Source organism: Diabrotica virgifera, chromosome 8 (genome assembly GCF_917563875.1).
Source record: "Diabrotica virgifera virgifera chromosome 8, PGI_DIABVI_V3a".
Taxonomy (NCBI): Eukaryota; Metazoa; Arthropoda; class Insecta; order Coleoptera; family Chrysomelidae; genus Diabrotica; species Diabrotica virgifera.
Window position 1 is genome coordinate 48653016 of NC_065450.1, and position 26859 is coordinate 48679874.

The following is a 26859-nucleotide window of genomic DNA, read 5'->3' on the forward strand; positions in this document are numbered from 1 at the left end:
GTCTATTGACAAATTTATCACTAGTAAGTATTGAACATGAAATAAAAATTGAAGTAAATGATATTATTCAAGATTTTGCTATTGGTAGGGGAGACCAAGCGGGGATTTTTGCAGTTACTCGAGCGCGTCAGATTATCATATGGGGAGAAACGTGGTACCCTGCAGATGTACCTCTACCATATATTGGCTCTTAACCCAGGGGAGTTCGTTCAGGGGGGCCCAAAAAAAAATCTATCCTTGAAAATACTCGAACTTGTCAGATTAAGATAAGGTAAAATAAATACATGCAAAAGAGTGTATATTTCAAAAATCTGACGATTTGAGCGGAACGGAAATGAGAGAGTCAAAAAGTTTCACAAAAAAAGCGAATATTTCGCAAAATGAACGTCAGATCGAAAAACTAAAAACTACGTGTACAATATTTTTCAAAAATCTATCGAAAGATACAAAACATGAGCCCCCACGGAGAGGGGTGGGGGTAAATTTAAAATTTTAAATACAAATCCCCGCTATATTTCCCAAAAGCTGCAAAATACAGTTACTCAATATTTTTAAAAAATTTATCGAATGGTACCAAACACGACCCCCCATGGAGGTGAGGTGGGAGGTTACTTTAAAATCTTAAATGGGAGGCCCCATTTTTTATTGCAGATTTGGATTTTCTGCATAAAAATAAGCAACCTTTATTCGAAACATTTTTCCAAATTATGGATAAATGGCGCTATAATCGGAAAAAGCGATTGTTGGAAATGGAAAATTAAATTAAAAAATGGGAAGTCCCCACTAAAATGGAAAATTTTACTTAACTTTTTTTGGTTTCAGGACCTAATAATCACAACCCAATAGGTCCCCAAAGCGCTCGAGTGACTGCACATTTAGCATACTTTACTCCCCTACTCCTAATGCAAAAGCACGAAAAGTATCTTTTTCATAATTATATGTTGTAGTACGTGTGTCCTGTAATAATTCGTTAATAAATTATTATTGTTTTTTAAATAATCACAACGTTGTTCTTTTTTATTCAGTTAACCAATTCCTTCCTAAAAGTACTATTTACTCGTGGACTCAAACCTGTCAAACTTCCTCAACCAATTTTTAACCTTACCTCAAAGATAAAAAAGTTAATTTTTCATTAAATATTTTTAACAGATTTGGGTAGGTTGTTCCGAAACCTTTAAATTGCAATATTTGCATCTGGATTTTTGTTTACATTATAAGCGTACCTAATGCCTCTAATACCCCATGTACTAGTACTAGATAGTAGATAGGTACCTATTCGACTATTCCATTTTGACTGCGCGTCCACTAAAGGGCGCCAGTGCATCGACTGCACACGGGCGCTACATGGGCTAGAGCCGCCTCTGATCTTAATTTGCCGCTGTCTTAATATCTTCATTTAACGCTTAATTAAAAACAAATAAACATAACCTCAAATAGTTGTCAAGAAGAATTACTGCATATTAAACTAACTCACTGAGCAAAAACACATAAAAATCTCTTAATTTACACGTTTCTTCAGCTAAATATCTAAATGAAAAGTCTTATTTTATCACACAGGACACAAACCACGTAAACAATAAATGAAAAATTTCTTATGAACATTTATCGTTATATATACTTAAACGAAATTGTTTGGAGTCAATACAAACAAGCAAGCTCCTCCCAATTTTGTGATGTCAGACTTAGGCTGTCTGAAATTAAAAGGTGTTTTAAACGTAATTTTAACGTCATTAATCTTACGTATTTAAAATCACCTACAAAAGACGTCTATATGACGTAATGTTCAAACACGTGTTATATTCAACCAAAAACTGACGTTTTCTCAACGTTATATGACGTCACTTGGTTGCCTGGGTAGTGGGGTAAAGCTCCGTAGATCCGTTATAGTAATAGATAGCGATAAAAGTTAATAACAAATATTGTAGCCAACTTTGAGCTTTACATTACAAAATTAGTTAGAACCTCACAGGGTGTTCGATAACATAGTGGCGGACTAGACTTATGTTTTTTTTTAATGGAACACCTTGTTTTTCGAATTATATTCGAAATTATATTCAAAATCTTCTTAATTTCTCCATTACAAAAATATAAAGGTTTGGTATTTTATACAGGGTATTTACAAAGTTATAACCAATTTTATATGAAAATCGTAACAAGTTCAACTCCCTGTATAAATAAAAATAAGCACAACGGCAACGGTTTATTGATGCCATAGTTTTTTATTTATTGTAAACATTTTCAATTGATATTTTGCTAATTTTCTTTACATTGAATATATGGTGAGTCAAAACGTAAGTATAGTATTTTTACTACAAAAGCGATATTACGTAGGTCAAAATTTTTGACGTAAGAGAATTGTCAAAACATTATAATGTGACTTTTCATTATTGACATATTTATTATAAACATGGCAATAATGAAAAGTCACATTCTAATGTTTTGACAGCTCTCTTACGTCAAAAATTTTGACCTACGTAATATCGCTTTTGTAGTAAAAATACATACATTATTTTCTCAGTAATTTTAAATGGAACACCCTGTATTTTATATCACTATCGAAAAGTAACATTACCGTGATTTAATTTGTATATTCTTTTTCTCATGATCATCTTTCAGTGCGTCACAGTTTTTCGATTTCTTTCTAACGCATTAAATTGTACGTGACAGAAAAAAAGGCACGTCCGAGATTACAGACATTTACAACATTTATTCTAGTTATTCTAGTTGTCGATAGATGGCGCCATAATCAAAAAAATAATAATTTTTTTTAATTAGATAATAATATTAAAAATATAATCTGCATAATTTATAAGACTATACAAATCAAAGAAAATACCATTTTATAAATGCAAGAAACACATTTGATTTGTTTTTATTCCAAATTGAAAATAAAATGTGACAACTGTCAGATTTAACTAAAATTTCATATTAGAATAAATGTCATAAATGTGTATTATCACCATAGATATATTATCACGGACTTACCCTTTTTCCTATCATTTGTTACGCACTGAAAAATGCTCATGAAAAGGACAATACAACATTCTCTATGTCTAAATTTATTAGTTTTCGAGATATTTTCATTTTTTCATGGACCATGTAGCGTGACCACCCAGATTACCAGAATTTAATGGACTGATTTTTTTGGGGTTAATTTAAGAATGAAGTTTATAAAATGCCTCCAACAACAAGAGATGAGATGAATAAAAATAGATTACAAAGTGTATTTTGAAGTGTTAATTTACAAATGCTTCATAGTGTAAGTATTAAAGTAACTAACTCATTCAATGACCGTTTTTAGGCATGGATAAATGTGTTAGGAGGGCATTTTGATCAACTTATGTAATTAAATATTTAAAATATTTTATTAAAAGTAGCTTTTAATTTTTTCAAAAATGTTGTATTTTGTGTTCATGTTTTTTTTGTAAAATTTTTTACTGATAAATTATTTTTCGTTCTTTATTTGTTACATTGTTACATTTATATATAAAAGTAGTTTTTAATTGTTTTCACAAAATGTTGTATTTTATGTTTGTGTTTTTTTCTGTAAAATTTATAACTATTAAATTATTTTTCTTTCTTTATTTGTTACACTAACATACAAAAGTAGTTTTAATTGTTTCAAAAATATTGTATGTTGTAGTTGTGTTTTTTTTGTAAAATTTATTACTAATAAATTATATTTCTTTCTTTATTTGCTACACTGTTACATTTATTACCAGATGGATAATCAGTAATCGTAAATTGTCAGTTTTAGACAATAGGGCTTTTCATCGATTGTCATTTGTTTCGAGCTTCTGTCCCCAGGCAACCAAATAACGTTTAAAAAACGTTGAAAAAACGTCATTATTATCACCAAACGACGTCAGTTTATCACGTTTTTTCGACGTCGAAGATCACGTGAATATGTCCCACCATAAATCACGTCATTTTTATCACGTTTTAAATACGTGATATGAAAAACGTAGTTTTTACGTCGATTTTGCGTCGTTTTTTAGATTTAATTTTCATTTTATGGTTTTAGAAATACACAATAATTGAATGGGTCCACCACATGGTTTGTTTTTGAGAAGTCAAAGAAAAAGTTTTATATTGTGATAATGGTGAGTTTATACATTTTAAAGGTGAGTAATACAGTTTGTATTTTGTATTTAAAAACTGTATTACTAACCCTTAAAATGTATAAACTCATCATCATCACAATATTAAAACTCTTTCTTTGACTTCTCAAAAACAAACCATGTGGCGCTTACAACGTTATTCGGCAGGCCCATTCAATTATTCGTATGGGCATTGTTAGTATTGCAATTTTTCCATTTAAGTAAAACCAAATGGAAGGTTTGTTAAAATGCATAGAATTATAATATCCTCAATGCAACATATATAACATACATAGAATTTTCACTTTTTATATTATAAGTATTTACTGTGTCAAAAGTGAAACAACATATAAACTAATAAATCATTTATTAACAAATTATAAATATATATAAATATATATAATTATTATAATTATACCACACACTTTAAAGGTACGATTCCGACAACGACTGCAGATGGCAGTTACAGTTGTCACCATGACAGACGTCATTATTTTGCACTAATAATTTGCATAATTATTAGCAACTGACGTTCTGCCAGACAGCAGTTGCAGTCAGATGTCGGAATAAGTCTCATACAGATAAATAGTGCAAAGTAGTAACGTCCATAACGCCGAGAACTGCAACTGATGTTTGCAGTTGCTGTCTGCAGTCGTTATCGGAATCGTACCTTTAGTCAAAAATGAATACATACAAATAAGACCCACTACATTGAATTTCAATGAAAACTATCTGCTTTATATTTATAAATTTTAAGAAGACTATTGAATGATAAAAAATAGGACAAAACTATACCTAATAGTATGTGTTCTCACATATATTTTCATACTCTAATAATCCTCAAAATGATTTCAAATAATTATTACAAATTTTTGCATACAAAAAGATCCACAGACACCTGAAAAATATATTTTTTGATTAAGGGACTGTAATGACCAAATTAACATGATAAAAACAATTTACATGTGATATCTGATAATACACACTTAAAAGACTAATAGGGCTTTTTATCGACTGTCATTTGTTTCGAGCATCTGTCATGTGTCACATAATATTAATATATCTATGCCATATGTCTTTGGTGTGTATCATTGATATATACCAATAACGTATGACGTAGATATAATATTAATATTATGTGACACATGACAGAAGCTCGAAACAAATGACTGTGAATGAAAAACCCTATACATAAATACTCATGATGAAGAAGTACATTATAATTAAAAATGACTAACCATTTTCATATCACTGCAACATGAAGCCAAAGCCGTCTTATATTTCAGTTCGTTTAGAGAGCGCAACAAGCACTCTGACCGAACAGCTTGAAAACTCATTAGTTTTTCACCAGAGAATGTACATAGCTGTAACATCTGTACATGCATTGGGTTCTTCTTCTTCTGTCTTGCTGTGGGCATACTCAGCTGCAAATAAGATTGCTGCAATATGGCTGCAAATTTCACTATTACTGGCCATACACATACAATGTGCATTTGCTATGCCATTGGAACTGGCTATTCACCGAAGCATCTAGCGGTTTAGCATTAGCTTTTTGGGAATTTTTCACCTAAAAAAAATATTTATCTTTGTGGGAATGCTTCAAGTACAAAAATTTATTTTCATTCGAGTATTTGCGTTCACAATGATTGAGAATATTTTAAAATCAGACATTCATATAATATAATTTTAGAACAAACGATCATGACTGTTTATTATTCTCTTTTCTATCATAGCAATTACATGTCGTCGACCTAATCTGTAAACTGTGTAACTCCATTTATCCAAATTTTACAGAGACACAAAAAATTATTTCTCTAAATATGACTAATGCGAATACAATGTATCTCCCATTTTAAAAGATAAAATGCTAAAATGGAATATTTTATAGATAGGTACTAACATTTGTACCTATATTGTTTAATGAGTGTATTAATATTATTTACCACCAACTCTTTCTTGAAAATATCACTTTCTAAACAGTGAGGTCAATCGTGTGGTATGACAAACTGGGGAGATACATATTTTTCGTACTAAATTTGCTGCAAGGGAGATACAGTGTATAAACGAGTAGGGATTTTTTCAAATAAATGGCAGTAATAACTCATTTTCAGAGAAATATGGAGTTACACAGTTTACAAATTAGGACAATATGTCTGGTTTCATACAGATATATAAACGTAAATAAATCTAATATTTAAAACCCATTTATCCGAAAGACACTAATACTGTTATCCATATATTTCTTAATGGTGAATAAATAAAATAAAGACTTACCTTTCCAACAATAATATAGAAATCATCAAAACATCAATGTTTCAAAACAAATCCAGTTGTGAAGGCTTTTATGTGCCTGAAGGCTTTTGTATGCTTTCATCTGCTGCTTAAAGCAGTAACTGTGAGACTCTACCAGTCTATCTATAATAGCATTATAACAGTAATTGATGGAATGCACTGTAAAATCCAATTCTGATGACTGAATTGTATATGGATCTAAATCTCCAATTATTTTCAGCTTCAATGAATATCTAAAACAAGAAAAGAAATAATGTTATTGCTTGCAAAATTCATCATTATTGATAAATATCAGGGAAAAATGAATAGTAAATAAAAAATTGTTTCGCCTACCTTTCTAAAACATCTGCGGAGTTTCCATTAATAATTTCCTTAAATAATCACTTTGCATTGTGGTAAATTTATAAAATTTACAAATGACAAACAGAAGTTTTAAAAAATACACACAAAACAGCCAACAAAATCCAAATGAATCCAAAAAAGGCAAAATACTAGGACAAACAAACAATGAAATGAAACGACAAACGACAACGATGATACAAACATAACCCTAACCCTAGTTTTGTAACTTTTAAGCTCCAAGCTCCTCCCAATTTCGTGACGTCAGACTTAAGCTGGCTGAAATCAAAACGTCTTTTAAACGTATTTTAACGTCATTAATCTTACGTATTTAAAATCACCTACAAAAGACGTCGATATGACGTAATGTTCAACTACGTGTATATATTCCACCAAATACTGACGTTTCCTCGACGTTGTTGACGTCACTTGGTTGCCTGGGTCATGTGTCACATAATATTAATATATCTACGACATACGTCTTTGGTTTGTATCATTGGTATTACCAATAACGTATGACGTAGATATATTAATATTATGTGACACATGACAGAAGCTCGAAACAAATGACTGTGAATGAAAAGTCCTATTCAGTCATCAGTCATGGCTTACTTAAAATTTGGAAAGATTAATTAGACCCGTAATTAATAATTTGCTCTGAAAAATGAAAATATCTCAAAAACTAATAAATTTAGCCATAGGGAATGTTATATAAAAATTAAAGTACGGTAATGGTACTTTTCGATAGTGAAATAAAATACAGGGTGTTCCATTTAAAATTACTGAGAAAAGAATGTACTTGCGGTTTGACTCACCCTGTATTCAATATAAAGAAAATTAGCAACATTAGTCATTTATGAAAATTTTGACAAGAAATAAAAAATAATGGCATCAATAAACCATTGCTTTTGTGCTTATTTTTATTTATGCAGTAAGTTGAACTCGTTTACGATTTTAATATAAAATTGGTTATAACTTTGTAAATACCATGTATAACATAACAAACCTTTATATTTTTGTAATGGAGAAGTTAAGAAGATTTCGAATATAAAATAAAATACAAGGTGTTCCATTTAAAAAAAGCATTCCATAAAATAAAACACAGGCTGTTCCATTTAAAAAAAACATAGGTTTGGTCTGCCACTTATGTTATCGAACACCCTGTAACATTCTAAATAATTTTGAAATGTGAAGCTCAAAGTCGGCTACTCTTTTTGTTGTTAGTATAATTGATCTACGGAGCTTTACTCCACTAATCAGTCACCCTGTAGATGAAAGTAACAAAACTTGATTGCTAAATACTTACCAATGCGCCTGCAGAATTACCTATTGTTGAAACTGGAACAAGCAACTGTCCATGGAACTTCACACAAAGGCACAATATGTTTAACTTTACGGTAATTCATTATCTTCGTCTTTGACAAATACGACGCGCGGCGTATACACAATATATGTAATAATTTATAATTATTTTACAACAAAAAATGTGCTAAACGACTACTAAACAAAATTCTAAATTAGACATTTTCGAATTTAGGGAATTTTTTAACTTGATTAAACTGTTAATATTTTATTGAACTGTTCTTAAATATATAATTCGCAACGTAAATTATAAAAACTACAAAAGATAGCACACACAAACCGTTTTTAATAGTACCGAACATGACCAACCCCGACGATGGTTAAAAATACACTGACTGAAAAATGATAAATAGGTGACAAATAGATATGGTGATTTCTTTTGACAAATTTTTTAGTACATACTCATATCTTGAATCATAGGTACCTACTGAATCATTTATTTTGATGTGTATGGATTATTAGACTTGTCGTGAATATTTTAATATATTGATGGTCAGTTTTTAGTTTTGGGATATTGTCATGGAAAGGATATTAATGTGATTAATTTTTATCATTTTTTAAATGCATTGATACAAACTATCTGTTACCTTTGAAAACAGACTACTAGACCTGGATCCCGCGTACCAAAAAAAGTTGATTAATAGCAAGCTGAAAATTTGTTAATAGCTTAACGGTGTCTAGTCGGACAAATTTTGATGTATGGGAACACTGGAACCTGGAACAGGGGAAGTTTTAATTGCGGAACAGTTTAAAAATTTGGAACGTCAGACTACGAAAACGTTCCAATGTATTTTGTCGGACAGAACTTCCAATTGATTTGTTACCATTTCATTAAACTCTCTTGCAAAAATCAGGCTGGTATTTATCACCAACTGGGCATTTTAATGAGTGGAACACGAAGAACATGTCAAATGACATGAATCATGTTGGTTAGTAGTAGCAGTCTGATTTTTGCATGAGAGTTTAATGAAAGGGTAACAAATCAATTGGATGTTCTGTCCGACAAAATACATGGGACGTTTTCGTAATCTGACGTTCCAAATTTTTAAACTGTTCCACAATTAAAACTTCCCCTGTTCCAGTGTTCCCATACATCAAAGTTTGTCCGACTGGACACCGTTAAGCTATTAACAAATTTTCAGCTTGCTATTAATCAACTTTTTTTGGTACGCGGGATCCTCAACCTCTTAGACCTAGACATTTAACACTAAAACTACCTACTAAAATAAATCGATTTTTAAATACATAGGATCTATAGAGACTTGCAACTATTTGCATTGTGTTCAGGATGATGTCAGGAAAAAAGTCTACTATAGAAAAATGGGTGAAGATGCATAATTGCTTTTTAAAGTGCATATAAAATGCATCCAAAAGTGCATAAACATGCCAAAATGGGCATATTTGTTATTCGGTCCAGATTTTGTTATTCGGGGGGTTTTTGGGGTCGCTGCAACTAAACAATGCACTAAATTGATACAAACAAATTAGTTGTGGGTTTTTGGAGTCGCCAAACACGAATACGAAATCAGAACCTACCCCCGGAGCACCTGGTGCTCAGTGTCACTGCTAAGGCGCGGCATCCTCTGAAATTTCGAGAATTTTCGGCATTAAATTGATGCAAATATAAATACTCGGATATTGATGCAAATAGATTACTCGGGAGATTTTTGGACTTGCTGAAAACGAATACGCCATCAGAACCGACACCCGGAGCACCTGGTGTCTAGGGTCACGTCATCTGGAGTTTCGAGTGATTTCGGCATTAAATAGACGCAAAAAGATTACGAGAGAAGTTTTAGGGGTTACTAAACACGAATACGCCATCAGAACTGACCCCCAGAGCACCTGGTGCTCACGGTCACTGCTACTAAGGCACGTCATCTTCAGGAGTTTCGAAGTTTTTCGGCCTTGAATGCATGAAAATAGATTACTAGGCGGTTTTTGGGGTCGCTGAGTACGAATACGCCATCAGAACCGACCCCCGACCATATATTTGATGCTCAAGGTCACTGCTAAGCTAAGGCATGTCATCTTCTGGAGTTTGGAGGGTTTTTGGTTACTAGGTTCACCGGAAGGTCGGTTCTGATGACGTATTCTTGTTCAGCGACCCCAAAAACTCCCCGAGTAATCTGTTTGCATCAGTTTTTCCTTTCTATATGACCCATCCATCTGAGTTTCAGTGCCTTGAAACATCTGACGATGTCTTCTTCTTTCAAAGTTCTCTTACTTCGTGGCTCATGAGTTTTCTAAATTCATTGTTACCTAAGTTTAGTAGGCGTGCTATCCTCCGAATTATTTTTCTCTCTAGGGTCCTTAATATTCCTTCATATTTCAGTGTCAGACACATTACTTCAGCACCATAAGTGATTACTGGTCCTTTTGCTGCTCTGTAAATTTAGTATTCTGAGTAAGCTTCTTATATTTGAGGAAGTTGTTGTATTTCCAGTAGGTTATGTTTCCTGCCTAGATTATTTCATTGATTACTATGCTTCTATCCCTAATATGGATACTGATGCAATAATCACTACGAGAAACTTAATAATTGCCTCAACAGAACAAATTTTACTAATTTATGTTACTGCATGATCCCACAGGTTTAAGTTTACTCCCATTACACACAACTAACATTGTTCTACTATCCTCTATCACTACGTTATTCGTTTTACTATCTCCAAAAGGCACTTTTCTGGTAGTGTACTGCATTCAGCACCCGTATCTGAATTTAACTTCTATATTTCAACCGCGTACCCTAATTTTCTGATACCATTGTTGAATTTGTCTTTGAGAACTATCTATTCTATTACTATTTACATAAGTACATTACTTATGTAAAAATACTATCTAAATCGAAACTGACCTCTTCAGTACACAAGAATACCTACCTTCTTTCTTGTCTTGTTTCTACTGACCTCACACCAGCCAACTCCACTTTTTGTAGATTTTGGGTTAAGTACTCATTTGGACTTATAAATTGTCAAATAATGTATTAACAAAACCAAATAAGTCCAAAAAGATTGTAAATGTGGGAAACAGAAGGAAACTACTAAAATAGTGACACTTTTATTCAGCCAAAAACAGATACATGTATATATGTACCTACAGTTTTCTATCAAAATATAAAATAATATTTACATTTTACAATATTCTAGTTCTGCCAAAACAAGACAAGTACCAGTTGGGTTATTTTCGCTGTACTACACTGACCGGCACAAAAACGGCCACCCCACAAATATGGGTCATTTTTGATGTCTCTAATTTCCTAAAGCTGTTGTCCGATTTAAGTGATTTTTTTAATATGTTCTAGCCTTATTCATTATCAATATCGCTGTAATAATATTGTTGCTCGACAGATAAATTATCATTGTATACCGGGTGTACCAATCAAACTGTGTTTTTCTCTCAAAGTTCACCACGCCCTGTGGAATATTCTAGCATTTATAAAATACTGAAATTAAAACCCAACTATAGCCTCAGGTTTTCTTAACATTCTGTTTTTTGATTCATTCGCTTACGTTGCATAATAAAAAAGTTAGGTACTTTAACAACTAGCCATGTTCTTCATCAATACAGGGTGTTTCTAATAAGTGCGACAAACTGGGGCAATTCTGCATGAAAAAATAATGACCGTTTGATTTATAAACATATGTCCGCAAATGCTTCGTTTCCGAGATACGGGATGTTGAATTTCTTTTTACAAACTGATGATTTACTTATGGCTCTAAAACCGGTTGAGATATGCAAATGAAATTTGGTAGGTTTTAAGAGACAGTTATTGCACATTTTTTGACATGCAATTAGGAATTTTATATTCTCCATTGGCGCGCATACGGGTAATATAACGGGTAATATTGCCCGCATGAACGCCAATGATGAATATAAAATTCTTAATTTCATGTCAAAAAATGCGCAATAACAACCTCTTAAAACCTACCAAATTTCATTTGCATATCTCAACCGGTTTTAGAGCCATAAGTAAATCATCAGTTTGTAAAAAAAAATTCAACATCCCGTATCTCGGAAAAGGAAAGTAAGCATTTGCGGACATATGTTTATAAATCAAACGGTCAATATTTTTTCATGCAGAATTGCCCCTTAAAGTTTGTCACACTTATTAGAAACACCCTGTATTGATGAAGAACATGGCTAGTTGTTAAAGTACCAAACTTTTTTATTATCCAACGTAAGCGAATGAATCAAAAAACAGAATGTTAAAAAAACCTCAGGCTATAGTTGGGTTTTAATTTCAGTATTTTATAAATGCTAGAATATTCCACAGTGTGTGGTGAACTTTGAGAAAAAAACACAGTTTGATTGGTACACCTGGTATACAATGATAGTTTACCTGTCTGGCAACAATATTATTACAGCGATATTGATAAAGAATAAGGCTATGACATATTAAAAAAATCACTTAAATCGGACAACAGGTTCAGGAAATTCGAGACATCAAAAAAGACCAATTTTGTGGGACGGCCGTTTTTTGTGCCGGTCAGTGTATTTCGGTATAAATGCACAAATTTTATATACCTAATGACTGTACTTAGCTCTCAGCGTAGCATATCATGCATAGATGCACAAGCCAGTTTTTAAACGTCCACAATTTTATTTTATGCTAGCATTTATTTTATGCTGGCATTTCCAAAAAATTTAGGAGATACTAATCGAAACTTCCGACTTAATACATTTATGGGATACTTTTTGTGACGATTGTATACATATATCCAATAAACATGCACAACAGTTGTAGTAAAACAAATTTCAAACTTGTAAGGTTTTTCTCCACTGGGTGTCCCTCCCTCAGTCCCTCCATTGGGTTCTATTTCAATAAATTTCACGCTTTAAAAAAATTCAGACTTGAGGCCTGTAGAATCAAAACCTGCTAGATTCATTATTTGAAATTTTTCAGGAGACTAAAAAAATATTGAAAATGTAAATTTCCCAAAAAGTATCCGGCATTTCTTAATCAAAGTAGCATTAATAAATGTCATAAAATAGCACACGAATTTGGCATAGTCATTTTTCTGCATGTCCCATACATCTTCAGAAATATGTACTTTTAGTTTGGATTTAGCAGATTTTGATTCTAAACCCTCATAATATTGCTCATTTAAAACTGCTTTTGCTTTTACACGAAATTAATGCACTAAAAGTAGATATTGAACCATGTTGATAGGTAAACATACAAAATATACGAGAAAAAGAGGTATTTTATTGTTCATAAAACTATGGACATAGCAAGGTTTGATTCTACGTTAACATTTGAGTGGTATTTAGAAGGTTTTGAGCCGAAACCTTATGCCTGTAGATTAATAGATACTTGAACTTTGAAATTGTGTAAAAAAAAAGGGAAAACGAAAAATTTAGGATTTAGCAGGTTTTGATTCTGATGGGCTCACTTGTAAAGTTTCACACTTTTACGGTTTTTCTCCAGTGTGCACTCTCAAATGAGTTTTCAACTGACTTTTCCAAGTAAACTGCTTTAAACAAGTTTCACACTTGTGCGGTTTTTCCCCAGTGTGCACTCTCAAGTGTATTTTCAGATTACTTGTACTCATGAACTGCTTTAAACAGGTTTCACACTTAAACGGTTTTTCTCCAGTGTGCACTCTCAAATGTTTTTTCAAATTACCAGAATCAACAAATTGCCTCAAACAAATTTCACACTTGTATGGTTTTTCTCCAGTGTGCAGTCTCAAGTGTTTTGTCAAATCAGTTGTTCTAGTAAACTGCTTAAAACAAATTTCACATTTGCACAGTTTTTCTCCAGTGTGCACTCTCAAGTGTCTTTTCAAAACACTTGCTGTAGTAAATTCCTTTAAACAAATTTTACACTTGTAACGTTTTTCTCCAGTGTGCGACGTCATATGTTCTTTGACGTGACTTAGTTGAGAAAATGGTTTAAAACAAATTTCACACTTGTATGGTTTTTGTCCAGTGTGTCGTCTCACGTGTTGTTTTAAACTTTTTGTTGTAAGAAATTGCTTAAAACAAATTTCACACTTGTTGTAAGGTTTTTCTCCACTGTGCGACGTGTGCGATGTCACATGTTCTTTGGCATGACCTAGTTGAGAAAATTTCTTACAACAGATTTCACATTTGTATGGTTTTTCTCCAGTGTGCACTCTCAAGTGTACTTTTAAATCACTTGCTGTAGTAAATTGCCTGAAACAAATTTCACACTTGTGTGGTTTTTCTCCGGTGTGCACTCTCAAATGTTTTTTCAATTGACTCATTGTAATAAACTGCTTTAAACAAGTCTCACACTTGTGGGGTTTTTCTCCAGTGTGCACTCTCAAGTGAATTTTCAAATTACTGGTTTTAGAAAATTGCTTGCAACAAATTTCACAATCATAAGGCTTTTCTCCACTGTGTGTTGCCAAATGTGTGTTTAAATGACTTGTTGTATTAAATTGTTTCAAGCAGATTTCACACTTGTGTGGTTTTTCTCCAGTGTGCAATCTCAAATGTGCTTTCAAACTACCTGCTTCACCAAACTGTTTAAAACAAGTTTCACACTTGTACGGTTTTTCACCAGTATGTGCTCTCAAATGTTTTTTCAACTGACTTTTCGTAATAAACTGCTTTAAACAAGTTTCACACTTATGTGGTTTTTCCCCAGTGTGCAATCTCTGGTGTATTTTCAGATTACTTGCACTCATAAACTGCTTTAAACAATGTTCACACTTGTACGGTTTTTCTCCAGTGTGCACTCTTAAGTGTACTTTCAAACTACTGCCATCAGCAAACTGTCTTAAGCAAGTTTCACACTTGTACGGTTTTTCTCCAGTGTGCAGTCTCAAGTGTTTTTTCAAATCAGTTGTCGTAATAAAACAAATTTCACACTTTTTCACGCGAGATTTTTCTCCAGCGTGCACTCTCAAATGTTTGTTCAAAGTACTTGTTCTACTAAATTGTTTAAAACAAATTTTACACTGGTACGGTTTTTCTCCAGTGTGTACTCTTAAATGTATTTTCAAGCTACTAGCATCAACATATTGTCTGAAACAAGCTTCACACTTAAACGGTTTGTCCTCAGCGTGTACTTTCAAATGTCTATTCAACTGACTTGAAGTAATAAACTCTTTTAAACAAGTTTCACACTTGTACAATTTTTCTCGAGTATGCACTCTCAAATGTGCTTTTAAATGACTTGTTTTAATAAACTGCTTGAAACAAATTTCACATTTGTAAGGTCTCTGTCCAGTCCCAACTTTCAAATGTTTATTTAATATGTTTTCTTCAATGTGATGACCTGTATATTTTTCGTTATGAGACGAATGTATTGTTTCAATAATTTTCATTTTGTTCTCTTCTTGGGAACAACCTGAAATAGAAACCAACTATAAACATTTTATTGGTAAAGAAAACCAAACGTATAACATAATAAATCTATTATAGCCAAAGTTAGTTAACAAACATAGACGTTATGGATGTTGAAACCATGAACGATGACTTAATAAAAGCTATCAGGAAGGCGGAAAAATGTACAATACAATTGAATCGCTTATTGTATAAAGGATATAAGTCCATATCAGTACGAATGAAAAATAAGATATCCATTTTGTTAAACTAAAGTCAACTGGGAAATTTGTATCTGTCACCATATGCGAAATACCGCAGGATAAAATTTTTGTTGAGCGTATAACTCTTTCAGGGACAGAGATGCGACAGCCAATTTTACCTTAACTGGGCAGATTACAGAAAATCACAGTAAATGCGGTAAGAAATGTGTACCACTGCCAATTGCAATCAATTTTTGGGTGGTACATCGTGGGTACTGTCGCTTCCTGAATGAGTTTTAAAGGGAACTAGTCCAGGACTGGTTACCTTTATACAATAATTCTTGTGGCAAATCTTTTCTGACATTTTGTTTACAGAGTTGTTTATTTTATTACTTCGGTTAGCTGTAACGTGTGTGTGCGTTAGTAGTTTTGCTGATAAACATTATTATTTTTTTTTATTTTAAACAATATTAAAAAAGGTATTAAATTGAGAAAAGAAGGGAAAAGGGGTGAGTGAAACCCTGAAAAATATAAGAATAATGTATTCTTATATTTGTATTTCTCTCCTGTGGGAGTTTTTTGTCGGTTCTACTATCAGGCACGGCCCCCTGCGAATGGGGGATGCTTTCTGGATATTCGTAGCGCCAATACCCAGAGAGTAGCAGGGATACTTGCCGTGGAACAAAAACTGACACCTGGCAGTAGGTATAAAATGCACACCCAATAATATGGAGAATTCTGATTTATGTTTAAGATCGCTGTATTTCTCTTATCACTAATATATTATTCAAGTGTGATACCTGAAGTTTTAACAGCATTAGAGTTCATAGATGGAGTAATTTCACCCAAATTTAATTTGTCAAAAAAATGTTACAGCTACCTACTTCGTTTTCAAATAAATTGGCTTATAAAGTAAAAGTGACAATGTCAAAAAACTGGGTGATCTTATGAAAGTCTTGACTTACATTCCCGAAGAAAAAAAAAAGAATTTTTTGAGCAATTTAAGGACTGGCCGACGAACAATGAAGAATATGATAGTGGCTAGTTTTTTTAAGTTCTAAGTCCAAAGATATATTTTAGATCTTGTTAGTAAAAATAAACGTATTTTTATACATAAGTTAATAATTATTATCTATAGGGTAGCAGCATTATTTCGTCTTTTATTCATTTATTTTATAAAGGAAACAAGTCCCAGCCAGGAAACAACCGTTATTTGCCCATAGTTTTTAAAGCCAAATTTGCTGTATCACATGTCACTACTAGTTTCTGTCTATATTTCATACGTAGAAGTTTCATATCATAAGGTTTTAAACTAATTAGTTTTTTTGAGTTTTCTCAAAAATAAGTATTGCGGACTTATACCCTTTACACGATAAGCGTTTCAATTACAGGAAGGATAAAAATGAAAAATTGACTTTTTTTTTAATTTGCACTTCATTTTAACAATTTTTTACAGTTTTTCGTATGGAATGTTATTTACTTTATTATTGTTTAGTTAATTCACACAACGTATATTATGATAATTCACATATGTATTTCGTAATAGTTTAGTTATTAATTCACATTTAAATTCAGACGATTTTTCATTTCTAATTGAAGTTTAAAATGTAGGTAGATTTCTCAAAGTTTGAAAAGTGGAGTTGTCTGGTTTTGGCAGTTTGCCGACGATATGAGAAATACAACAATATGTGTGCTTTGTAACATTTATTACTATTTATTAACAACATGTCCTAGTGTCCTTTCGCTTCAAGTGACAAGCTCTCAACTTGTGTCCCTCTCTTGTAACTTGTTGCTAACTCACAATCATATTCTAACGATATCAGACAATAACATATTATGCAACACCATAATATACAACAGTTGTAGTAAAACAAATTTCACATTTGTAAGATTTTTATCCACTATGTGTTCACCAATGTGCTTTTAAATGTATTATTTTAATATATTATTATTCTTCTTCTTTTGGCATCATAACCCTGGATGGGTCGTTGCCTGTCTGGCTATGTCCTTCCATTCAGATCTCTCTTGGGCCATTCTCCTCCATGGTCTTATAATCACACCTGTGATGTATCAAACACGTTATAAATAACGTGCACGTTATCCTGCACCTACGTTACATTCCACAAATTGATGTGATGTATGACAAATAACGTTTCTCAAAAACGTTATCTAGTAACATAACAGGTTGATTTTAACGGGACCTATTTAACCTCTTGTTATAAAATAACGTGTGGGATAAAGAGTAAATAAATATAAAAAAATGATGTTATTAAAATACACTGCGCGTCATAGAAAACGGGCACCCTAAAAAATGGGTCATTTTTGATGTCGCATATCTCCTAAACCTGTTGTCCGATTTAAGTTATTTTTTAAATATGTTATAGCCCTATTCTTTGTCAATATCACTGTGATGATATTTTTGCAAAACAGGTAAATTTTCATTGTATACCGGGTGTACGAATCAAACTCTGTTTTTTTTCTCAAAGTTCGCAACACCCTGTGGAATATTCTAGCCTTTATAAAATACTGAAATTAAAACCCAACTATAGCCTCAGGTTTTCTTAACATTCTGTTTTTTGATTCATTCGCTTATGTTGGATAATACAAAAGTTATGTACTTTAACAACTAGGCATGCTCTTTGTCAGTACAGGGTGTTTCTAAAGAAGTACGACAAACTTTAAGGGGTAATTGTGCATGAAAACATAATGGCCGGTTGCTTTATAACCATATGTCCGCAAATGCTTCGTTTCCGACATACAGGATGTTGAATTTTTTCTTACAAACTGACGATTTATTTATTGCCCTAAAACCGGTTGAGATATGCAAATGAAATTTGGTGTGTTTTAAGACGTAATTTTTGAAAAATTTTTGATATACAATTATTAAGAATTTTTTATTCACCATTGGCGTGCATACGAATAAAATGATCGGTCAGATTACCCGTATGCGCTCCAATAGTGAATATAAAATTTTTAGTTGAATGTCAAAAAATGCGCAATAACCATCTCTTAAAAGCTACCAAATTTCATTTGCATATCTCAACCGGTTTTAAAGCAATAAATAAATCATCAGTTTGTAAGAAAAAATTTAACATCCCGTATCTCGGAAACGAAGCTTTTGCGGATATATGATTATAAAGCAAACTGTCATTATTTTTAATGCAGAATTACCCCTTAAAGTTTGTCGAACTTTTTAGTCCCTAAAACCCTTTAGACTTATAACATCCTGTACTGATGAAGAACATGGCTAGTTGTTAAAGTACATAACTTTTGTATTATCCAACATAAGTGAATGAATCAAAAAACAAAATGTTAAGAAAACCTGAGGCTATAGTTGGGTTTTAATTTCATTATTTTATAACTGCTAGAATATTCCACAGGGTGTTGCGAACTTTGAAAAAAAAACACAGTTTTATTCGTACACCCGGTATACAATGAATATTTACCTATTTTGCAAAAACATTATTACAGGGATATTGACAAAGAATAGGGCTATAACATATTCAAAAACTCATTTAAATCGGACAAGAGGTTTAGGAGATACGCGACATCAAAAATGACCCATTTTTAGGGTGCCCGTTTTCTATGACGCGCAGTTTAATTAGATGATACTATTAGAAGGTTTGTTAAAGTTATTTTTTATAAATAGTGTATTATTTGTTGAGGTTATGTTATTTGTAAACAGAAACATTTTATTCGTATAAATGAAGAAATCATACAGACTGTAGAGACCAGTTTCGCCAGATTGTTCGTTTTGTAGTTTATTCCAACCCAATATTTGAATCCATTCGAATGTCCGTTTTGTAGTTTTAGTTCAGAGAAATAAGGAAAAAAAATATGCTGTTGGTGACACAATCCCCTCCAGGCCGAAACCAAATTTTTTGAGTAGTATGGACATCTATATTAATAACCTATATGTTTCCTGCGGCCGATTTTGATGATATACATAATTATAAACAAATGAAGATCAAAAAACGGTAAATTTTCGCTTTTTTCGTCGATAACCAAAAAGTTAAGTATTTTAAACAAATTTAAGAGTGATAAACTCATAAATCGTATAAAAAACTTCAATACGGCGCACAGTGTGGCAAGAGACAGAAGTTGGCATTAAATCATTGTCGATATACTATGATCCAATTTTTGTTTTAATATTATAAGTTGTGTGTACATATAAGGTAGGTGCACCAAAGGTGGCCATAGTTAAGTGAAAAGTAACTATTAAAATATGTAAACAATTTTTTTTATTTTGCTGCTTTGGTAATAAGTTGGCAGTACTGTTAGCCAAAATAATATCCGTACTTAAGCTCGTTTTTAAATATGTATGATCATAAAATAATTAAAAAACTAAGTAGTTGCATGTGGGCCATCTTAGAAACAGAGTGTTCCAAAACTGGCCCATGAGTAGAGCCTAAAGTGGCCCACGCATAAGTTTTGCCTTTTTAGAGGGCCTAGTGAGGTACTCATAGATAAACACATTAAAAGGAAAACAGAATTAATATTTTACAAAATTATGAAATTTAATACAGTCACCAACATTGTAAAAATTGTAAACTTACATTAAAAAAGGTAGAAATAATTTTATGAAGTTGTATTTAACTTTTGGAAACCCACGAACAACGTCTTTACATTTACAAGTCCAAACAAGACGAACACTGGAAAAAGGGAATTTTGTCCTGCTTTGTGAGCCCTTCACATTCTTCGTGTACATAATGGTAACAATGATTACAAAGCCTCATGTCCGTTACACGATCAGTATTGCAAAGGTGACAATACCAGCTTTCTACTCTGTTGCTGTTAATGAATTTGTTTGTTCCGCTAGTTCCAGTTTGAGCATCTTCTTCACTTTTAAGTTTACTCTTGTCTTTTTTATCTCCAGTGCATTTTGGTTCATTAAAATGTTTTGTTTTTGATGGGTATTTTTTTGCTTGATCTTCTTCTTTTGCTTCAAATAAATTAACCACAATCTTTTGAGCACGATAGTTGAGTGCTTTCTTCCTGGGCTTTAAATATTTTTTGGCTGGAGCTTCCGGGGTTTTCAAAATTTCATTGAAAGATCTTTCTTTTGGTTCGTTCTCAAGCATTTCCGAGTCAGATTCACAATTTATATCACTTGCAGATGAATTGTGCACTGAGTAGTCACTGTCAGATAAGGAGGAGTCACTTGCTTCCACTGGTCTTTTCTTTGCACTCTTACTGGTTTTCAAAGGAGCTTTTTTCTTCTTTGATTTAGGGTTTCGTTTCCTTGAGTCAGAACAGGCTGGCTTTTCAGGTGAAAGTACATTGTTCTCTTCGGTTGGAATTACTCTCTTTGTAAGGTCACTAGGAGCAAAAACTTCATCTTTGATTGTAGTAGGGTCGAAAGGAAAAATTCCAGTCGCCCTAAAACCGGAAATAACATTGGAAGGAGATGCAGCTTTGACCCAAGCCCGTGAAAAAACTTTCCCAAACTTGCTCTTTGTAATGACGCGACCAGCGCTAACTTCTACGACAGAATCACCTTTTTAAGCATGCTGAGTTCAAAGTAGCATCACTTCATCATCCCAATAAGCTTCATAAGCACGAAACACGCTTTTGTCCATTGGCTGCAGCTCATGAGTGGTATTGCTTGGTAAACAAAACAACGTTATTTCATGAGCATCTGCAGCCTCTACAATGTTAGCATCCAAATGGGAAGAAACGCCGTCAAAGATAAGAAGAACCGGTCCTGGTGTTTTGTATTTGGCAAAGTGATCAATCCACTTGATAAATGTCTGGGTATTCATGGAACCCTTGGGTGTCATAAAAACACTGCTACCAGGTGGTAAATCTTCGGCCCATTCTGGACGCAACCTTTCTCCTTTAAAGAGAATGACTGGAGGAATAACTTGGCCAACAGCATTGCCACAAGAAACAATTGTAACATTCTCGCCGTGTTCAGAAGCAATGTTATGCACACGTTTGGACCCTTTGCGAGGTAAAACTGTCGGAGCTTTATGCAAACACAAACGATTACCTTTCTCATCAACGTTGTAAATCGATTGAGGTTTTTGCATGACGTTCATTTCGATCATGACATCTCAGCTTATCAAAATAGTCACTCACAATGAATCTGTTAAGCTTTTGAGCTCTGGCTGGGTTGAGATTTTGAGATTTTCTTTTGCTGATGTCAGGGTGTCTCTGTATAAACAATTTAAACCACTTTCTCCCTGCAGAGCCTAATTCATCATTGAATGGATTTTTTATTTTGTTGATTTGACAAAAAGTGTAAACAGTCCGTTTCACCAATTTTGGTGTGATGGGCATTCCAACGTCAGCTAAACGATTAATTCTCCCACACAATTCCAGCTCTTGTTCAAAGGTCAAAATAGACTGACGACCTGTTATTTTCTTAAAACTACCTGAAGTTAGATGGTTCCGAAGAGTTCTTCTTGGAATACCAAACATCTCGGCAGCTTTTCTAACAGCCATGTTGTCATTGAGAACAGAATTCATCGCGTTTGCTAGGTCTTCTTCCGTCCATGACCTCCCAAGTTGTCGAGCCATCTTTATCTGAAACCAATAAACAAAAAAACTTAGGTATAGAAAGTATTATAATACATTTTAAAAGTAAAACAAACAATAATGGGAGTTATAACATCCTTATAAGCGAATAAAAGAGTTTAAACATATAGTGTTCCTTAGGTGGCCCACCATGGCCATGTTGGGAACCACTACCAAAACCGTGTTTTGTTTTGTTTTCTTCATAACTACTCTTGAACCGTAACGTCAGATGAAAAACTACATGCATATTATGAAAGATGATGAAATGTATGTAACATCCATATATGTTACTTATAGATTACGCCTAATTAATTGTAATAATGAAGAAAAGTTTACTTACCGGAATATAATAGCGTCCCTCTAACCTCAAACGTAACGACATATTATAAGGCACGAAATGACCGCCGTTGGTCTCTGTGTCATCATTTACTGATAACAGCGCTAGATGGCATATATCTTCAAGTATGTGCTGGTACCTGGCGGTTATTAGGTCAACTACTAGGACAAAATTAAAAGTGGCCACCTTAGGAGCATGAGCCACCTTTGGCTCACCCACCTTACAAAAACGATGTTTTTCAAAATTTTTCTTCTTCTTCTTGATGTGCCTATCCGTGACGAATGTTGACGATCATCATGGCAATCTTTATCTTGTCTACTGCACAGATGTTGTGTTGAAGCAGGTTCTCAGGTTAACCAGGATGTTCTTCTTCTTCCTGGACCTCGCTTTCCAAATACTTTTACTTGAAAAATGGCTTGTTCAAAAAATGTTTTGCTCAAACTTAATTTTTAAAGCTATGTCCGTAGTTACTACCGATATTGATTTAAATGATATTTGAAATTTAATCATTTTAATTTAAAATAAATCTACAGTCTAATTTACTTGTTTTTATGTACATTTATTATTATTTATATCTCAAAACAATTGTGTTAACATTATTTTTTAAAAATTACCTAACCAAATTGTTCCTTAAAACCATTTACCGCATATTTATAAGAATAACAAAATTTTGTAGGTAACATATTGAAAAACTTAAATTATAGATCATCATCAAAATCATCAGATGTGACATCAACATCTTGCACATTCGAAGATTTTAATGTATGCACTAATATGCAGTGCTTCCACTGGCAGTGTTCTAATTTCTTTCTTTTTATGTTTATTTTGTTTGTGATCAGTGGATCGCTACTAATCAACAAAAAGTCGAATACATCTTAATTTGTTTTGGATTTACTACACTTTCTTGAATTATTATGCTTGAATTATGCAAATAACCAAAAATTTGAATAGTGTTATTCAATTTAAATAGGTTAACATAACCTCACAAAAAATAAAATTGTGAAAAAATGAGCAAATATGAGCAAAAAGTTAAAATGACTTTTTAAATAATAGTACTCAAGCTTTCAAAATAAAACAAAATTAAAGTAGGATCATTCTTGGAACACTAACAAATCACTTACTATTTTTTAAAAATGCATATTTTGATATTTTATACTGATAATTCTAAACAACATATTATAAGAAACTATATTTACTTAATTAATACATCACATTTGTAATAATATTATCACTAATCTGAAGATCAAATATGCATAGCCAATTTTACTAGTAAATTAATTTTTTACTTGAAATAAGTGGATCAAACTAAGTCGAATCACGCTATCACGACTTACGCATCGCATTGTTAACACCGGACTATGTGCACTTTGCGTCGCGTCGCAACGGGTGGAGGGGGATTGAATGGGGAAACAATAATACCAAATTATACGTAGGATTGTGTACTATTTAATTAAAATGAAAACGACAGAAAATATTGCATTTAATATTTTTATTTTATGCCAACTTTTTAACTCTACTGCCCCACTGTGCGGCGTTCGCTGAATATGTCTATCCTTATTGGTTGCTTAGAAAATTGCAAAATAAATCATAAATTTTGAGTTTTTATAAATATTCATAACTTATGTAAAAATTAACTTCGAACGTTCTTATTACACGAAATGATGATACTTCTTGTGCTTAAATCATACCCTAAATTTCAAAGCAATTGGGCAAATAGTTTAAAAGGTATTTGTTTGCTAAAATTCAGTCTTTCCAAATATGAAAAAATATTTTTTCTACGGTTAATGTTTAAAAAGTTATTCTAATTGTTTATAAGTAAGCAAAAAATCGACGTGTTTTTGCAAAATAATTTTACACTGTTTAATATTACTTTTTGTCATTATTTTTTTAATTAAGTCAATAGTATAATTGTTCTTCTTCCATAAACTGTCAGAAGTCTTACTGTAACCTCATAATTTTCTGACTTATAGTGTTGCAAAAAAAATGAATTTGGGATAAACAAATTAAATAACTTTTAAACTATTTGACCAATTGCTTTGAAATTCAAAAAATATAATTTAAGCACTAAAGTCTCAGCAATTCGTGTAATAGGAAGGTTCTATGTTAATTTTTACATAAGTTATGAATATTTATAAAAACTCAAATTTTATGATTTATTTTGCAATTTTCTAAGCAACCAATAAGAATAGACATATTCAGCGAACGCCATATTGAAATTTTTTAGACGATTTATGAGTTTCTTACTCTCAAATTTGTTTAAAATGCTTAACTTTTTGGTTATAGACAAAAAAGCGAAAATTTACCGTTTTTTGATTTTCATTTGTTTATAACTATGTATATCATCAAAATCGGCTGCAGGAAACATAAAGGTTATTAATATAGATGTCCAAACTACTCAAAAAATTTGGTTTCGGCCTGGAGGGGGATGTGTCACGAGAAAAATCTTATTTCTCTGGACTATTTATTTCAATCCTTGTTGACCCATTTTATAACATAACAACACGACAAACAAAAATTAAATAAAATGCACAATAGAAAGAACACCTCACGGGTCACTGACAGAGGACCGGGAATTTCAAATAACATCTTGGTTTTGGGTACCAGATGTGCGATGAACAAGATGCGTATGTACTTCGCTGCACGCTGTATGTTTATGTCTGTCTTCCTCTAACTTATTCAATTTATGTATACTGTTATTCTTGTCGTGCAAGACGATACTTTAACGTTTTGAACATAACATGCTGGATAACGTACACGTTAAAAACATGATACATCACATCTAATTTTTGGCAACACGTTATACAGGCTGTTATAATCAAACACGTTATGTTAACATAACGTGTGCACGTTATTTATAACGGGTTTGTTACATCACAGGGGTGATTCATGGTTTTCATCCACGTCATCCAAGCATCTCGTCTTATGCCTTCCTATTCTCCGCCTTCCACTGTAACATCTTCTTTGTCGTTTTCGTGTCTTCTTGTCGCTGAACATGTCTCAGCCATGACAGTCTGACTTTTCACAAATCTTACAATGTTATACCCTTCATTCAGTTCATTAACCTCGTCGTTGCTCCTGATTCTCCATGTCCTGTCTTCCTCTTGCACCGGGCCATATACTTTTCTCAGTATCTTTCTCTCGAATGTCCTGAGTTGGGCTTCATCTTTTTTAGTCATTACCCAGGTTTCACAACTCTAGCTTACTACGGGTCTAATCAAAGTTAACCAAAACAGTTAAAAACAAGTTTCACACTCTTACAGTTTTTCTCCAGTGTGCACTCTCAAATGTTTTTTTAAACCACTAGCATCAACAAACTGCCTTAAACATGTTTCACACTTGTACGGTTTTTCTCCAGAATGAACTCTCAAATGTTTTTTTAAATTACTAGCATCAACAAACTGTCTTAAACAAATTTCACATTTGTATGGTTTTTCTCCAGTGTGCAGTCTAAAGTGATTTTTTAAACCACTTGTTCTAGTAAATTGTTTAAAACAAATTTCACACTTGTAGGTTTTTTCTTCAGTGTGCCGTCTCAAGTGGTTTTTCAGATTACTTGCTGTAGTTAACTGCTTAAAACAAATTACACACTTGTACGGTTCTTCTCCAGTGTGCACTTTCAAATGTTTGTTCAATTCATACATCGTAATAAACTGATTTAAACAAGTTTCACACTTGAGCGGTTTTTCTTCAGTATGCACTCTCAAATGTTTTTTCAACTGACTCGTCGTAATAAACTGCTTTAAACAAAGTTCACACTTGTGCGGTTTTTCTCCATTGTGCATTCTTAAGTGTACTTTTAAATTACTTCCAGTCGTAAACTGCTTTAAACAAGTTTCACACTTATACGGTTTTTCTCCAGTGTGCACTCTCAAATGTTTTTTTAAACTACTAGCATCAACAAACTGTCCCAAGCACGTTTCACACTTGAATTCAATAATTTTCATTTTGTTTTTTTCTTGGGAACAACCTAAAATACAAACCAACTATAAACATTTCACTGAAAAAAAAAACAAACGAAAATAACATAATAAATACATTAAAGCCAAACTTAGGTAACAAAGACAATAAACATAAATTATGGATGTCGAAATAATCCATAAATGATAAAAGATAAAGGCAGTTTTTGTTTTTATTTGATTCAGAGTTGGACCACCATCTCCAAATAGCTATTTCAGCATCTATGCATCCTCAGTGAAGCTATGCAGTCACAACTCTGAAACAAATATCAACAATCCTGCCTATTTAAGGGAAAACATCGCGATACAATGTTTCCACCTTTTGAGACACAAAGCAGCGACATCTCTCGTAATACGAGGAAGACGAAAAGCCCTAGATACAAAGTTTACTACTTTTATACAATTAGAATAATTGAAATAAAAACAATAAACAAAATTTTTTAATCCAAGAC

The 26859-nt window shown here is 32.6% G+C and overlaps 1 protein-coding gene and 1 long non-coding RNA gene across 16 annotated transcripts in view; both read right to left on the minus strand.

Moving 5' to 3' along the window:
• Positions 1–4452: 4452 nt before the first annotated feature.
• Positions 4453–6950, minus strand: LOC126889967 (uncharacterized). 2 transcript variants are annotated; one of them, XR_007700243.1, is made up of 4 exons: positions 6726–6948; positions 6375–6625; positions 5339–5667; positions 4453–4998 (listed from the first exon to the last, which is right to left on the minus strand). It is a non-coding gene; the product is annotated as an uncharacterized LOC126889967 (long non-coding RNA). The 2 variants fall into 2 exon arrangements; XR_007700242.1 differs by having other exon boundaries at positions 4453–5667; positions 6726–6950.
• Positions 6951–11154: 4204 nt separating this feature from the next.
• Positions 11155–26859, minus strand: part of LOC126889968 (zinc finger protein 271-like) — a 127739-nt gene continuing 112034 nt past the window's right edge. For 13 of the 14 annotated variants that reach the window (XM_050658750.1, XM_050658746.1, XM_050658744.1 and 10 more), the window contains one exon: positions 11155–15417. In XM_050658750.1, coding sequence (XP_050514707.1) covers positions 13508–15417 — 1910 coding nt within the window. In that variant the 3' untranslated portion in view covers positions 11155–13507. Of the gene's footprint in view, positions 15418–25688; positions 26419–26859 lie in introns of those variants that run through there. The other variant, XM_050658751.1, reaches the window with a different exon arrangement.